The sequence below is a fragment of the Salmo salar genome, chromosome 01 (genome assembly GCF_965601325.2).
Source record: "Salmo salar chromosome 01, fSalSal1, whole genome shotgun sequence".
Classification (NCBI taxonomy): Eukaryota; Metazoa; Chordata; class Actinopteri; order Salmoniformes; family Salmonidae; genus Salmo; species Salmo salar.
The window spans coordinates 135,630,199-135,647,821 of record NC_138291.1 but is presented as its reverse complement, the minus strand read 5'-3'; the positions used below and the strand labels follow the sequence as shown (position 1 = coordinate 135,647,821).

Below are 17,623 nucleotides of genomic sequence, written 5' to 3'. Positions count from 1 at the left end.
GCTTGGCATTCAGGCCAAAGAGTTCCAAGCGGTCTGTCATGTGCCTTTTACTGAGGAGTGGCTCTGTCTGGCCGCTCTACCATAAAGGCCTGATTGGTGAAGTGCTGCAGAGATGGCTGTACTTCTGGAAGGTTCTCCCATCTCCACAGAGGAACTCTGGAGCTCTGTCAGAGTGACCATCAGGTTCTTGGTCACCTCCCTGAACGAGGCCCTTCTCCCCCAATTGCTCAGTTTGGCCAGACGGCCAGCTCTGGGAAGAGTCTTGGTGTTCCAAACTTCTGTGTTCTTGGGGACCTTCGATGCTGCAGAAATGTTTTGATACTCTTCCCCAGATCGGTGTCTCGACACAATCCTGTTTCAGAGCTCTACTGAAAATTCCTTTTAACTTCATGGATTGTTTTTTGCTCTGACATGCATGGTCAACTGTGGGACCTTATATAGACAGGTGTGTGCCTTTCCAAATCATGTCCAATCAATTGAATTTACCACAGGTGGACTCCAATCAAGTTGTATAAACATCAAGGATGATCAATGAAAAACAGGATGCACCTGAGCTCAATTGACACTCATAGAAAAGGGCCTGAATGTAAATAAGGTATGTTTTTTTTTATTTTAATACATTTGCTAAAATTTCTAAAAACCTGTTTCACTTTGTCATGGGGTATTTTGTGTAGATTGATGAGGAAAACTATTTATTTAATCCATTTTAGAATAAGGCTGTAACGTAACAAAATGTGGAAAATGTCAAGGGGTCTGAATACTTTCCGAATGCACTGCATAGGCCGCAACAGTAGATCTTCACCTGACTGAAGCAAGGCAACAGGTGTAAAGGCACGGGAAGCTCAACTCAAGAGTGTTGGTGGTTACTATGAGTCAGTGCCTGGAGCAGTGACAAAAAAACATGCAGATTAGTATGCTGATGAGAAGTACAAGTAGGGCCTACATCAAGATCATCTGATATAAGCTGTCAAGTCAGAACATATTATCTCTTTTAACATGCACAGCACACATCATATCCTTCTGAAAACCTCAGAGACACCATCAGCATCAAGGAGAGAGTAAGAGAGGGCTAGAGAGAGAGATGGGAATAAGAGGGAGAGAGAGAGAGTAATAGAGACACCATGACAGAGAGAGTGTGGGAGAGTAAGAGTAGAGAGCACATGAGAGAGATTGAGGGAATGTCAGAGAGAGTGTGGGAGAGTAAGAGAGAGAAAGACAGCGTAAGTGGGTGAATGTGTTAGAGTAAAGGCTTTTTCACACATAGTTGAGCTATAATTCAAATCAGAGTTTGACTATTTGTTACATTGTATTATTTGATCTGGGTGGTTTCACTTTGTCAAATGTCAAACAAACTTAAATTCCTTTGTGTGTGTGCCTGTGATAGTGACTTCTCTGCTGACATTCCTACCAGTGTGTGTTTGGTACACAGGGCCAACAGGTTATTGTTGCTTTTTATTCTATTCATGGAATATGTTCATGTGCTCAGTAAAAATTGTTGAAATTAAAGCATGTTGCGTTTTATATTTTTGTTACTGAGTTACAGTTCAGATAAGGAAATCAGTCAATTGAAATAAATTCATTAGGCCCTAATCTAAGCCAGATGTGGAGGTCCTGGCCTGGTGTGTAACGGTTGTGAGGCCAGTGGGAAGTACTGCCATATTCTCTAAAATGGCTTATGGTAGAGAAATTAACATTCAATTCTCTGGCAACAGCTCTGGTGGACATTCCTGCAGTCAGCATGCCAATTGGACGCTCCTTCAAAACTTGAGACATATGTGGCATTGGGTTGTGTGACAAAACTGCACATTTTAGAGTGGCCTTTTATTGTCCCCAGCACAAAGGTGCACCTGTGTAACGATCATGTGGTTTAGTCAGCTTCTTGATATGCCACACCTGTCAGGTGGATGGTATGGTGGGAAATGTATAAACTCTGTTTTGCACATACGCCTTAAAACTGTACATTTCCACTGTTTGCTTCTGTCATGTAAGAAGAAGCTAGAGTTCTTCCACTCTTGTTTTTGCGGCCCAAGACAAAGGGCCGTCTGTGTGATCAGTTTTTGGTCCATCCTGTTCTTTTCATATCTTTCAAGGGCACAGCTGTGTGGAGATATGAAGAGGCTAGCTTGAGCAGCAGCAACTAGATAGCGTAAAAACAAGTGATAACGCCAGTTTTGTAACTAACTATGTTCCCACCAGACTCTCACACATCTGCTAAACTGCCACGTAGACAAAGCTTATAAAAGCTGAGACCCAAATCTTGTTGGTTGGGCTCTTAACTCTACACCATTGAGTGAAATTTTAACTGCTCCAGAATTGTTATTTGAAGTCTTCTTTTCTGGTTAGAATTTCCACAACAATGGCAAAGAAGAAATGCTCACCAACATCGATGTAAACAAATTTGTGCAAAAATGTGAGAGAAATTAGCTTTTTGTGAATATGGAAAATCTCTGGGATCTTTTATTTCAGCTCATGAAACATGGGACCAACACTTTCCATGTTGTGTTTATATTTTTGTTCAGTATAGATGTCCACATATACACTGAGTGTACAAAACAGGATCCATCACTCCTTTAAAAAAAATGCTCTTTAGGCCGCTCAGCAAGGAAGAAGCCACTGCTCCAAAACCGCCATAGAAAAGCCAGACTACGGTTTGCAACTGCACATGGGGACAAAGATCGTACTTTTTGAAGAAATGTCCTCTGGTCTGATGAAACAAAAATAGAACTGTTTGGCCATAATGGCCATCATTATGTTTGGAGGAAAACTGGGGAGGCTTGCAAGCCGAAGAACACCATCCCAACCGTGAAGCACGGGGGTGGCAGCATCATGTTGTGGGGGTGCTTTGTTGCAGGAGGGTCTGGTGCACTTCACAAAATGGATGGCATCATGAGGTAGGAAAATTATGTGGACATTTTGAAGCAACATCTCAAGACATCAGTCAGGAAGATAAAGCTTACTCTGGACCCTGATCTCTCTTTTGAAGAACATATCAAGACTGTTTCAAGGACAGCTTTTTTCCATCTACGTAACATTGCAAAAATCAGAAATTTTCTGTCCAAAAATGACGCAGAAAAATTAATCCATGCTTTTGTTACTTCTAGGCTGGACTACTGCAATGCTCTACTTTCCGGCTACCCGGATAAAGCACTAAATAAACTTCAGTTAGTACTAAATACGGCTGCTAGAATCCTGACTAGAACCAAAAAATTTGATCATATTACTCCAGTGTTAGCCTCCCTACACTGGCTTCCTGTTAAGGCAAGGGCTGATTTCAAGGTTTTACTGCTAACCTACAAAGCATTACATGGGCTTGCTCCTACCTATCTTTCCGATTTGGTCCTGCCGTACATACCTACACGTACGCTACGGTCACAAGACGCAGGCCTCCTAATTGTCCCTAGAATTTCTAAGCAAACGGCTGGAGGTAGGGCTTTCTCCTATAGAGCTCCATTTTTATGGAATGGTCTGCCTACCAATGTGAGAGACGCAGACTCAGTCTCAACCTTTAAGTCTTTACTGAAGACTTATCTCTTCAGTAGGTCCTATGATTAAGTATAGTCTGGCCCAGGAGTGTGAAGGTGAACGGAAAGGCTGGAGCAACGAACCACCCTTGCTGTCTCTGCCTTGCCGGTTCCCCTCTTTCCACTGGGATTCTCTGCCTCTAACCCTTTTACAGAGGCTGAGTCACTGGCCTACTGGTGTTCTTCCATGCCGTCCATGGGAGGGGTGCGTCACTTGAGTGGGTTGAGTCACTGACGTGGTCTTCCTGTCTGGGTTGGCGCCCCCCCCCCCCCCCTTGGGTTGTGCCATGGCGGAGATCGTTGTGGGCTATACTCGGCCTCGTCTTAGGACGGTAAGTTGGTGGTTGGAGACATCCCTCTAGTGGTGTGGGGGCTGTGCTTTGGCAAAGTGGGTGGGGTTATATCCTGCCTGTTTGGCCCTGTCCGGGGGTATCATCGGATGGGGCCACAGTGTCTTCTGATCCCTCCTGTCTCAGCCTCCAGTATTTATGCTGCAGTAGTTTATGTGTCGGGGGGCTAGGGTCAGTCTGTTACATCTGGAGTATTTCTCTTGTCTTATCCGGTGTCCTGTGTGTATTTAAATATGCTCTCTCTAATTCTCTCTTTCTCTCTTTCTGTCTTTCTCTCGGAGGACCTGAGCCCTAGGACCATGCCTCAGGACTACCTGGTATGATGACTCCTTGCTGTCCCCAGTCCACCTGGCCGTGCTGCTGCTCCAGTTTCAACTGTTCTGCCTGCGGCTATGGAACCCTGACCTGTTCACCGGACGTGCTTGTTGCACCCTCGACAACTACTATGATTATTATTATTTGACCATGCTGGTCATTTATGAACATTTTAACATTTTAACATTTTGACCATGTTCTGTTATAATATCCACCCTGCACAGCCAGAAGAGGACTGGCCACCCCTCATAGCCTGGTTCCTCTCTAGGTTTCTTCCTAGGTTTTTGGCCTTTCTAGGGAGTTTTTCCTAGGGAGTTTTTCCTAGCCACCGTGCTTCTTTCACATGCTTTGCTTGCTGTTTGGGGTTTTAGGCTGGGTTTCTGTACAGCACTTTGAGAATATCAGCTGATGTACGAAGGGCTATATGAATAAATTTGATTTGATTTGATTTGAAAGCTTGGTCACAAATGGGTCTTCCAAATGGACAATGAAACCCAAGCATACTTCCAAAGTTGTGGCAAAATGGCTTAGGGACAACAAAGTCAAGGTATTGGAGCGGCCATCACAAAGCCCTGACCTCAATCCTATAGAAAATGTGTTGGCAAAACTGAAAAAGCGTGTGCAAGCAAGGAGGCCTAGAAACCTGACTCAGTTACACCAACTCTGTCAGGAGGAATGGGCCAAAATTCACTCAACTTATTGTGGAAAGCTTGTGGAAGGCTACCTGAAACATTTTACCCAAGTTAAACAATTTCAATGCTACCACATACTAATTGAGTGTATGTAAACTTCTGACCCACTGGGAATGTGATGAAAGAAATAAAAGCTGAAATAAATCATTCTCTCTTCTATTATTCTGTCATTTCACATTCTTAAAATAAAGTGGTGATCCTAACTGACCTAAAACAGGGAATTTTTACGAGGATTAAATGTCAGGAATTGTGAAAAACTGAGCTTAAATGTATTTGGCTAAGGTATGTAAACTTACGACCTCAACTATATATATATATATATATATATATATATATATATATATATATAGTCAGTAGAGTTGTGAGTAACATAATGAAAAATACAAATATGTTGTATTGTACTGTACCTGGACTGTTGGCCACAGTATCAAAGTGGCAATTGGCCAGCATGAGGTGCTGAGCCCCAGCCTTGGGCTCCAGACGGACAGCAATGTTGCTGACCTTACAGTAGGATGTGAACCCTCCCGGGATCTTGTAGGAGCCTGTGGGTCTCTGTACGTCCACAGTGACAGAGTTGGGTCCTGAGGCGCTAATGGCCTTGATGTGCTCTATCTGCTCCAGCAGGAAGTTTACCGTTAGGACCTCGTTCTCTCGGCTGCCCACGGGACGGGGACCAACACTGGTGATGCGCTCCAGGTGCTTCCTGGTACCAGACAAGGCATACAGGGAGTCAGCAAATATGCTGAGGTATGGCCATATCCATGTACAAGGACCCATGAGCACCAACATGTGAAGTACATAGGAGCATGTCAAATTTGGGTGTAAAATGAAAGCTAGGCAAAGGCTTTGATTTCTTGTCAAACAAATGGAAAGGGGTTCAAAAAACATAAAAATGTGTTAAAAAGGTATTAGAAATATATCAAAACACAATAATGTTGAAGTCCCCTGCCAACTAATAAACGCAACATGTGTTGGTCCTATGTTTCATGAGCTGAAATAAAACATCATGGATAATTTCTCTATGCACTTTATTTCTCTCAAATTTGGTGCACAAATTAGTTTACATCCCTGTTAGTGAGCATTTCTCCTTTGCCAAGATAACTTCTTGATATGCCACACCTGTCAGGTGGATGGACTGATTAAACAGGTGCACCTTGCGCTGGGGACAATAAAAGGCCACTCTAAAATGTGCAGTTTTGTCACAACACACAACAGATGTCACAAGTTGAGGGAGCTTGGAATTGGCATGCTGACTGCAGGAATGTCCATCAGAGCAGTTGCCAGATCATTTAATGTTAATTTCTCTACCATAAGCTGCCTCCAATATCGTTTTAGAAAATTTGGTAGTACATCCAACTGACCTCATAACCGCAGAAAACATGTAACCACACCAGGCCAGGACCTCCACATCCGGCTTTTTCACCTGTGGGATCGTCTGAGACCAGCCACCAAGACAGCTGATGAAACTGTGGGTTTCTCATCTGCGTGCTCGTCGTCCTCAACAGGGTCTTTACCCCATTGCAGTTCGGCGTCGTACCCGACTTGATGGCCAATGGCACCATGGAGAACTGAGCTCTTCATGAATTAATCCCAGTTTCAACTGTACCGGGCAGACGGCATGTATGGCGTCGTGTGGGCAAACGGCTTGCTGATGTCAACGTTGTGAACAGGGCACCATGGTGGCAGTGGGGTTATGGTATGGGCAAGCATAAGCTGCAGGCTTATAATTTAATTTTATCGATGGCAATTTGAATGCACAGATAGACCGTGACGAGATCCTGAGGCCCATTGTTGTGCCATCATCTGCCACCATCACCTCATGTTTCAGCATTCAGCATGATAATGCACGGCCCCATGTCACAAGGGTCTGTACTCTGTACACAATTCCTGGAAGCTGAAAAAGTCCCCGTTCTTCCATGGCCTGCATACTCACCAGACATGTCACCAATTGAGCATGTCCCCTGCAAGACCCAGAGTTACCTCTGCTGCAGAGGTTAAGTTCATTAGAGTTACCAGCCTCAGAAAATGCTGCCCAAATAAATGCTTCACAGAGTTCAAGTAACAGACACATCTCAACATCAACTGTTCAGAGGAGACTGCGTGAATCAGGTCTTCATGGTCGAATTGCTGCAAAGAAACCACTATTAAAGGACACCAATAAGATGAAGAGACTTGCATGGGCCAAGAAATACGAGCAATGGACATTAGACATTCAACTCGAAAGCCCAGGAAAATGAACAGGTACAGTAGGCGACAATACTGTAAAGTAGGCCTAATAATGCAAAAAATAATGCATGAATAAATCGACTGCTGGTCTTTACTGTATGCTGCACATTTTTACATTGTATTCCATTTCCAATGAGATTATTCAAGCCGTCGACTCACTGATGAATGAAGATGATGAGCGATCGGCAAAGGCCATCTGTAATCGGCTAGCATCATGGCACAATATCAACATCGCTCTAATCACAGTCAGAAGACAGTTGAAGAAACTTGCGTGGATTTATGGAAAGGCTCGGTAAGAAATGTTTTTTATTTTTGTATTTTATTCTCTGAACATTAACCATGTGTTTGCTTGTTTTGTACTGTTCTGTAGTTTTGGCCCAATGATTCGTCTGACAAACAAAGAACGAATCAACCGTGGCCCTTGAGCAATTTGCTCAAAATTGCTACAGAAAAAAAGGAAGAAGATCAAGCAAGCCGAGTCCCAAGCATCTGCTCAAACTCCATGTGTGGGAGGCAATTTCTCACCAGGGACCAAGCCCATATTTGATTTTTGATGGTAAGTTCAGCTATTTACAAAGAAAAAGGTACATCAAATATTGTAGCCTACACCTCACGGACTGTTATGTTTTCAACAATAATTCACTGTTGCCTCCTTTTTCAGGTATCATGACTCGATTTCTTTGAGGAACAAATCATCAAGAGATATGCTGGACCCTATGTCAGAGAGGTGTTTCTGGGACCACATTGTTTCTTTTAAAGGTAGGATTATAGCAATATTTTGTTATGTTTATTACATGTATATTTCTAGTATTGTATTTTTCTTCTCCGAATGCAGACAATGACCCAAAACACACTGCCGCCTGGGTTTGCATTGCAAATGAGGGCATAAACTGGGTCAAAATGCCAACAGAGTATGTAGACCTTTATGTAGTAAAATAATGGTTAAATTAAATAATAAAATGACCTACAACACCTACGGTAGACCTACAGTATATCTACAAATATATATTTTTTAATCTCTACATGTAGGTCTCCTGATTTAAAGCCGATGGAACTTGTTTGGCATCAACTGAAAACATTCATCCGTAACTCTGCCAAGCCTACAAGCAAAGATGAACTGGTCAAGGCCTTCAAGACGTTTTGGCTAGAGAAATTGACGATACAACAATGCAATAAATACATTGATCTTCTCAGCAAGGTTTTAGCTGTGGTTTTCTCATCATTTTGTTAACGAAAGCATAAAGATTTTGATGAAGAAATAATGTACTGCTGTTTTGAGTTAGAAATGTAACACTTTAGAGTACTTAAGCATCGAATAAATTGCAAGTTGAGGGATCTATTGTCCTGCTAATAGGAAACATTGTTTGCATGATAGGCTACACCTGTTTTCAAAATGCCTCCAGTTGTCAATCACTACTGTATATAAAAAACACAGCATCTTGTTTACATTCTTTATTGTAACCACAATGTCACAAATAATTTGTATCTACATTTACAATTACTTTTAGAGTTTGGGATTTACAAATGTGCGCTTTTCATTATTACTTACATTGCACGTTCGAACTAAAACAGACTTTTTTCCTTTAAATGATTGTTTTATGTAGGATGCTACATTTTTGACCAGTCGCAACTGTAAGTAGGCCTAATAAAAAAAATCCTACTTCTATTAGGCTGTTAAGCCTCATAGCCTACCTCAGCCAGTTAAGTTATTTTATATACAGGGGCAAGAAAAAGTATGTGAAGCCTATGAAATTACCTGGATTTCTGCAGAAATTGGTCATAAAATTTGATCTGATCTTCGTCTAAGTCACAACAATAGACAAACACAGTGTGCTTAAAACCTGTCTGGGCTAGGGGGCAGTATTTTCACTTTTGGATGAAAAGCGTGCCCAGAGTAAACGGCCTAATACTCGGGCCCAGAGTCAAATATTTGCAAATTATTATTAGATTTGGATAGAAAACACAAAAGTTTCCAAAACTGTTTGAATGATGTCTGTGAGTATAACAGAACTCATATGGCAGGCAAAAACCTGAGAAAAATACAACCAGGAAATGGAAATCTGATGCCTGTAGTCATTTCAAGTCATTGACTTTCTAACACACAGTGACTTAGGGTTCAGTTTGCACTTCCTAAGGCTTCCACTAGATGTCAACAGTCTTTAGAAAGTTGTTTGAGGCTTTTACGGTAAACACAGAGCGAACAAGAGGACATGGAAGTAGATGACTCAGAAAATAACATGGGTTTCTGACGCTCGTTCACGTGAGGTGGTAGCTGTGTTCCAAAACGTTTTTCAAGACATTGCAATCGTCCGTTTGGAATATTATTGAAGTTCTAAGATAAAAAGGCTCTAAAGATTGATGCTATACAACGTTTGACATGTTTGAACGAACGTAAATACAACTTTTTTTGACTTTTTATTGTGACATTTTCCGCGCGCTTCCTACACTTGGAGTAGCTTACTGAACGCGCAAACAACAAGGGGGTATTTCAACATAAATTATGGACTTTATCGAACAACATTTATTGTGGACCTGGGATCCCTGGAAGTGCCTTCTGATGAAGATTATTAAAAGTAAGTGAATATTTCTAATGCTATTTATGATTTTAGATGACTCAAATGGCGGGTATCTGTATTGCCTAGTGTATTTTTCTGAGCGAAGTACTCAGATTATTGCAAAGTGTGCTTTCCTCGTAAAGCTTTTTTGAAATCTGTCACAGCGTTTGCATTCAGGAGATGTTAATCTATAATTCTTTGAATAACAGTTTAATATTTTATCAACGTTTATAATGAGTATTTTTGTAAATTGATGTGCCCTTTCACCGGCAGTTTTGGGGGAAATACTTTTTCTGAACGTCACGCGCCAATGTAAAATAGGGTTTTTGGATATAAATATGAACTTGATAGAACAAAAAATGCATGTATTGTCTAACATTATGTCCTAGGAGTGTCATCTGATGAAGATTGTCAAAGGTTAGTGCATAATTTTAGCTGGTTTTCTGCTTTTGGTGACGCCTGTCCTTGCATTGAAAATGGCTGTGTGTAATTTTGTCTATGTACTGTCCTAACATAATCTAACTTTATGCTTTCGCCGTAAAGCCTTTTTGAAATCGGACAATGTGGTTGGATTAAGGAGATGTTTATCTTTCAAATGGTGTAAAAGAAATTTGAATTATGACATTTTGTTGTTTTCGAATTTGGCGCTCTGATTTTTCACTGGCTGTTGAATAGTGTGAACCGTGGGTGGGACGGTAGCGTCCCACGTAGCCTTGAGAAGTTAAACTAATAACACACAAATTATTGTATTTTTCTTGTCTATATTGAATACATCATTTAAACATTCACGGTGTAGGTTGGAAAAAGTATGTGAACCCCTAGGCTAATGACTTCTCCAAAAGCTAATTGGAGTCAGCTAACCTGGAGTCCAATCAATGAGATGAGATTGGAGATGTTGGTTAGAGCTGCCCTGCCCTATAAAAACTCACACAATTTGAGTTTGCTATTCACAAGAAGCATTGCCTGATGTGAACCATGCCTTGAAGAAAAGAGATCTCAAAAGACCTAAGATTAAGAATTGTTGACTTGTATAAAACAGGAAATGGTTACAAAAGTATCTCTAAAAGCCTTGACATTCATCAGTCCATGGTAAGACAAATTGTGGACTGTTGCTACTCTCCCCAGGAGTGGCCGTCCTCCAAAGATGACTGCAAGAGCATAGTGCAGAATGCTCAATGAGGATAAAGAAGAATCCTAGAATGTCAGCTAAAGACTTACATAAATCTCTGGGGACGATTCTACAATACGTAAAATACCAAACAAGAATGGTGTTCATGGGAGGACACAACGGAAGAAGCTATTGCTGTCCAAAAAAAACATTGCTGCAAGTCTGAGGTTCGCAAAAGAGCACCTGGATGTTCAACAAACCAAAGTTTATTTGTCACGTGCGCCGAATACAACAGCTTACTTACAGGCTCTAACCAATAGTGCGAAAAAAGAGGTATGTGTGTGCGTAGCTAAGTAAAGAAATAAAACAACAGTAAAAAGACATTTGAAAATAACAGTAGCAAGGCTATATACAGACACTGGTTAGTCAGGCTTATTGAGGTAGTATGTATATGTAGGTATGGTTAAAGTGACTATGCAAATATGATGAACAGAGAGTAGCAGTAGTGTAAAAAGTGCTACTGGCAAAATATTCTGTGGACAGATGAGTTGTTTGGAAGGAACACACAACACTATGTGTGGAGAAAAAAAAGGCACAGAACACCAACATCAAAACCTCATCCCCACTGTAAAGTATGGTGGAGGGAGCATCATGGTTTGGGGCTGCTTTGTTGTGCCAGGGTCTGGACAGCTTGCTATCGTCAATGGGAAAATGTATTCCCAAGTTTATCGAGACATTTTGCAGGAGAATGTTAGGCTATCTGTGCGCCAATTGAAGCTCAACAGAAGTTGGGTGATGCAACAGGACAACGACAAAAAACAAGTAAATCAACAACAGAATGGCTTCAACAGAAGAAAATATGCCTTCTGGAGTGGCCTAGTCAGAGTCCTGACCTCAACCCGATTGAGATACTGTGGCATGACCTCAAAAGAGCAGTTCACACCAGACATCCCAAGAATATTGCTGAATTGATCAAGTTTGAGGAATTGTCCAGAATTGTCCAAAATTCCTCCTGACCGTTGTGCAGGTCTGATCCGCAACTACAGAAGGTTACTGCTGCAAAAAGGAGGGTCAACCAGTTATTAAATCCAAGGGTTCACATACTTTTCCCACCCTGCACTGTGAATGTTTACAGTCTGTTCAATAAAAACAAACATAATTGTTTGTGTGTTATTAGTTTGAGCAGACTGTGTTTGTCTATTGTTGTGACTTAGAGGAAGATCAGATACAATTTTATGATCAATTTATGCAGAAATCCAGGTATTTCCAAAGGGTTCACATACTTTTTCTTGTCACTGTAGGTCTAGGCTCCGAAGAAAGACTCCAATTTATCCCTCTTGTTGTTTGTAAATTAAAATGAAGATTATTGTTGAAATGAATTGCTCGACTGGTGTAGCTATATTTTCAGCACCAGCCACTGTTCACCTGTTGATTGCCCCCAGTTGTTTTTTTTTTAAATGTAACCTTTATTTAACTAGGCAAGTCAGTTAAGAACAAATTCTTATTTACAATGACGACCTACCCCGGATGACGCTGGGCCAATTGTGCGCTGCCCTATGCCACTCCTAATCACGGTCGGATGTGATATAGCCTGTATTCAAACCAGGGACTGTAGTAATGCCTCTTGCACTGAGATGCAGTGGCTTAGACCGCTGCGCCACTTGGGAGCCATGATCAATATATATAATTATTATTTAATTTTTTTCAGAACATTACATGTAGGTAGATACAAATTATTTGTTGCAAGTTGGGGAGGGGGGATTTCACACCTAGCTCGGCTATTAGACAATTCTTTAGTAAAGGTTGAATAGTCTATTGTTCAGCTAATAGAAACATTTTTTGCAGAATTCACAGCCTGCTAAAGTACACTTGTGAAAAACAAATGCCTCCAGTTGTCGAAACACAGAATATCCAAGGGTCTTTTACATAATAATAACGTCGGGTTAATAATAATAAATACTTGTTCCCCTTTCCACTTATTAAAGATTCCAATGTATAAAGTGTTTTTAGCCACAATCGGCCACAACCCCAATTAATATATTCGGGCACAGTCGACAGCGCGCTGGACTTCGGGCTAGAAAGTTGAGGATTTGAAACTTGCTCCCTGCTTGTTTCATTACATTGGTGTCAGAAGTGACCGGACCTTGTATCCACAAACGTACGGGTGCTTGGCCAGTGAGCGCGTTCCTATAAGACGTTGAGTAAGTAGCAAGCAAGCTATCGACTCTGCGACTTGAGCATGCTTTTGGTGCACAGTCGATAGCGCGCTGGACTTCGGGCTAGAAGATTGAGGGTTCCAAACCTGCTCTCTGCTTGTTTAATTACATTATTAATCAAAAAAAGAATAACAATAAATTCCAGAACATTAACAATGTGTGTTCTCTTGTTTTGTATCTGTTTGATTTATTTATCAAAACCGGTCCCCATGCCAGGCGATCACATGTCATTCAGTGATATTTACTCCCATAGTAATTTGTTGAAATTGCCTCAAGCTGTCCATCACTACTGTAAATAAAAACACAGCATCTTGTTTACATTCTTTACTGTAACCACAATGTCACAAATAATCATTTTTCGTTAAAACCCATTTCGGATTTAAGTATCACTTTTGCCCTCCGAATTCATAAGGGGCATTTTTCGTTAGGGCAAATCTGCTCGATGAGAATATCTAGTTATAAATCGCGTTGTTAATAAGGATGTATTATGAAAGTTAAATGACATGCGAAACAGACCGTGGTAATATTTTTCCTTTTAGAGACTCATAAATGGCGGCCAGGTCATTTTCGTTTCTCTTAGAATAACAACCTTAGTGTAACAACAGTTTTAGTAAGTAATATGCTACAGTCCAGGTGTGTGTGTGTGTGCGCGCGCGTGCAGGACAGAGGAATAGCAATTCTTACACTATTGTTCTAAATTCAATCACCTTCTTCATCCTCATCATTCAGTTCATTGAAATTAAATGTTGAAGTCGTGCACAATTATCAGATTATTCTTTGGTTTATATTGCCCATTCATTGTCAGTCAGAGACACAGTTTGCGCATTGGGACCCAAAAGCATAATGAGTGCTCTAACTCCCCCTTGCGCTGGTCTGGAGGAATGAAGCGGTGTACAGAACCACACATTACCTCTTAAGTCCTGCGGTATAAACTCGCAACTTTTAAAGGAGGAACCACTGTATTTACAATTTGGTAAGTCCGCCCTGGCCTTGATTTTAACGTCCATAAAAAAAATGTATGGTAAAGCCTTGCGTTCAACGTCCACAGACGTCTGGACCAGCCTTTATTTGGCCCAAACATTGACGTTCATGATTTGTTCACAAATCTGAACCAATCATAGACGTTTGGACAGTACAAATCAGTAAAGAAAAGTAGAGTATAGTTCAGCACAGTACAGAAGAGTACAGTAAAGATAAGTAAATTATAGTTCAACACAGTACAGTAAAGGAAAGTAAGAGTATAGTTTAGTACAGTCCTGTACTGTACAGTAGAATAGAGCACACCAGAGTTGAGTACACTATAATGTACTGTAAAAAACGTCACTGTTCTGTACTCTACTGAGGTCTACTTTGATGTCCAAACTTCTGAAACAGACGTCAGTCAAGTTGACAGTTGATGTACAGGCATGTAGACCCCCACTTCCACCCACTACCTAGCCTGGTCCCAGATATGTTTGCGCTGTCTTGACAACTCCTATGGTCATTTGTCATGGTTGATCACCATGAGTTGGCAAGACAGCACAAACAGAACTGGAACCAGGCTACCCCTTTCCTTTCTCCACTCAGGAGACGGAACTGCCGTAGCGCGCTTCGGCTCCGAGCATCACGAGTTCGCGCCCAGCGCTGGGCAGTCGCTGTATAAACATTTCACTTCACCCACTATAACATCTGCAAATCTGTGTACATGGCCAATACACTTTGATTTGGAAGTCTCAAAAGGGCTACATGGGTGTGGCGAAGTAAACTGTACGATCCAAATAACTTCAGATTCCTTTTCCTTTGTCAAGCAGGTTTGTCCTCAGATTAAGTAGGCGTCACATTATTTGACACCTTCATAAGGCTAATGTATGTAGACTCCCACCTCTTAACTTCCTTTCCTCCACTAAAGAGTCACTAATAGAGAGTTTGGCTGTGGCTAGGTCTAACATCCTTTCCTGTATGTTAGCCTCAGGGTTGCCCTCTGATTATACAGTCTATACAGCCTATATGTGTCACGTGAACATTCATCAAGTTTATGTGTCTTCTTTTGTCGCTCTATGTAATAGCGTCATGAAGCAGGATTTCATTAAATAAGCAGCTGCTCTTTTATTAACTGAACAGCAGACATCAATCAACTGTTTATTATGGTAATTAAAATAATTATGTTAGATAATGTGCTATGCTATACAAGCCTTCAAGTATCTATGCTGCAACAGTCTATGTGCCAGGGGGCTAGGGTCAGTCTATCCTATCTGATGTCATTCTCCTGTCTTATCTGGTGTCCTGTGTAATCTGGTGTCCTGTGTAAGTATGCTCGCTCTAATTCTCACATCTCGCTCCCTCCACTTCCGGAGGAAGAGTTTTCGACCCCCTCTCTCCCTCCCTCCCGCACCCGCTGTCGACCTCTGAATGCCCAACTGACATTTACTCCTGAGGTGTTGACCTGTTGCACTCTCTACAACCACTGTGATTATTATTTGACCCTGCTGGTCATTTGGGCTCCCGAGTTGCGCAGCGGTCTAAGGCACTGCATCTCAGTGCAAGAGGTGTCACTATAGTACCTGGTTCAAATCCAGGCTGCACCATATCCAGCTGTGATTGGGTGTCCCATAGGGCAGCGCACAATTGGCCCAGTGTCATCCGGGTTTGGCCGGGGTAGGCCGTCATTGTAAATAAGAATTTGTTCTTAACTTACTTGCCTAGTTAAATAAAGGTGAAACTTTTTTTTTTCAAATCTTTGAACATCTTAAATAATGATCTGGCTTTAATGGCCATGTACTCTTATAATCTCCCCCTGGCACAGCCAGAAAAGGACTGGCCACCCCTCTGAGCCTGATTCCTCACTAGGATTCTTCCTAGGTTCCTGCCTTTCTAGGGAGTTTTTCCTAGCCACCATGCGTCCATATCTTCATTGCTTGCTCTTTGGGGTTTAGGCTAGGTTCTGCATAAGCAATTTGTGACATCTGCATAAGCAATTTGTGACATCTGCATAAGCAATTTGTGACATCTGCTCAAGTAAAAACGGCTTTATAAATACATTTCATTTGATTCAGTTAAGCTTATGTACAGGAACATTAGTCTCTCTCTGTCTGGTGATATCACTTTCACTATTGACAGGTTCAAACTGTCAAGAAACAATGGAGAAGTATTGTTTTCCATTTCCTCCTCCAATTATCAACCGACCTTAGCAACAACCTAGTGACACCTGGGGTGTAATCATTAGTCCAAACAGTTTCGTTTTCCATCGAAAACGAGAGTTTCTATTGGACACATTTAGGTAGGTCCCTCCCTATTTAGTTCCGTTTCAGAAACATTTTGCCACAGAATGTGGGTTAACTTGCAGGACAACAACTACCGGTACTGTTAGTCGCTAGGTGGGACTCGCTGAGATAAACAACTAGAGGAAAGGTTAGCTTGCGCAACGGGGACTTTAAAGGTAACCTGGAAGTGATATCGTGAAATAAGTTATATAATGCAACTTGTTGAGATTCGAGAATACATATCGGCAACAATATCAAGACTTACCTTGCCCTGACAGCATTGAACTCGCCGGTAGTTTTTCCAAAGACAAGTTGCTGTAATGATAAATGAACAAGTCCCCACAGCACCAGAATAAATACAGTCACCAGTGCGACTCCGACGCCTTCGTGTAGCAGGTAAAAGCTCACTTCGGGTTTCTTTTTCACGACACTGCATCCGTTGGTTCCGCATTGATCCTCAGGGTCATAATTCCTTTCGGAAACATTGTTTTGCAAGCAGGCTTTTATTCTCCTAATATTGGTGCCACTCTGCATCCTTGCCACTGGTACACCTTCAAGCGTCGCTTCGGTGAACACCTGATGGATGACGAGGAGGGGAAAACTTCTTTCACTCCAAGGAAGTAGACGATGGTTGAAATAAAATCGATTCCCAGTCAATTATTATGATAGGTTCTCTGGTCTTATCAATTCAATACCTATTAGCTATCTTGGTTATGTGGAGAATACTTGTAAATAAAGGGCATGCCTGTGCACACAGTCCCGGGGATTTCTTCCCTTCTCAGTTGTCAGTCACTTACAGCCTCCTGATTTCCACCAATCAGCGTGCCCGAATGCATATTTGGACTCTGACCCCTCCCACTCCAGGTCAGAATGAGGGGATTCGTTTAATCTAGCCCAAGCAAAATATGATTGCATTCGTTTTGGAACCGGGCTGCTTCCCAGGCACAAACCAATTTTCCCCGTTCAAAGCCAACGGTGAAGTCATTTCAAGACAAAAGTGACATCATTAAACACGGAGTAATGAGTAGTGATATGTGTTTCCACGTGCAAAAATGATTGCTTTTGATTAAACCACATTATCTGCCTTCCCAAGGAAATCTAGTTTGAAATACTCAAACATATTTTGAGGAATAGAGATATTGTATGTTTCTGGACGATGCACCTTGTTGACAACATGACCAAACGGCGCAGATTACAGATTACACTCTCTCTCCGTTTTTCCCGTTTACGTCATGGGCCATAGACCGGTCATCGCAGCTCAGGATAATCTAATCCGCCCAGTGGCTATCGTTGTCTGCAGATGAAGGCGCAAATTTGACTGCCGACCAAATTTTCAGTGAGTTTTAATCTATACTGAACAAAAATATAAAACGCAATATGCAACAATAAAGATTTTACTGA

The 17,623-nt window shown here is 41.6% G+C and overlaps 1 protein-coding gene across 3 annotated transcripts in view; it reads right to left on the bottom strand.

The window, feature by feature from the left end:
* LOC106561439 (endoplasmic reticulum metallopeptidase 1) overlaps positions 1-17,005 on the bottom strand; it is a 51,794-nt gene extending 34,789 nt beyond the window's left edge. For 2 of the 3 annotated variants that reach the window (XM_014125407.3, XM_014125411.3), the window contains exons 1-2: positions 16,488-17,005; positions 5,286-5,581 (exon numbers count right to left, since the gene is read on the bottom strand). In XM_014125407.3, coding sequence (XP_013980882.1) covers positions 5,286-5,581; positions 16,488-16,756 — 565 coding nt within the window. In that variant the 5' untranslated portion in view covers positions 16,757-17,005. The remainder of the gene's footprint in view (positions 1-5,285; positions 5,582-16,487) is intronic. The other variant, XM_014125420.3, reaches the window with a different exon arrangement.
* Between the last annotated feature and the right edge of the window lie 618 nt (positions 17,006-17,623).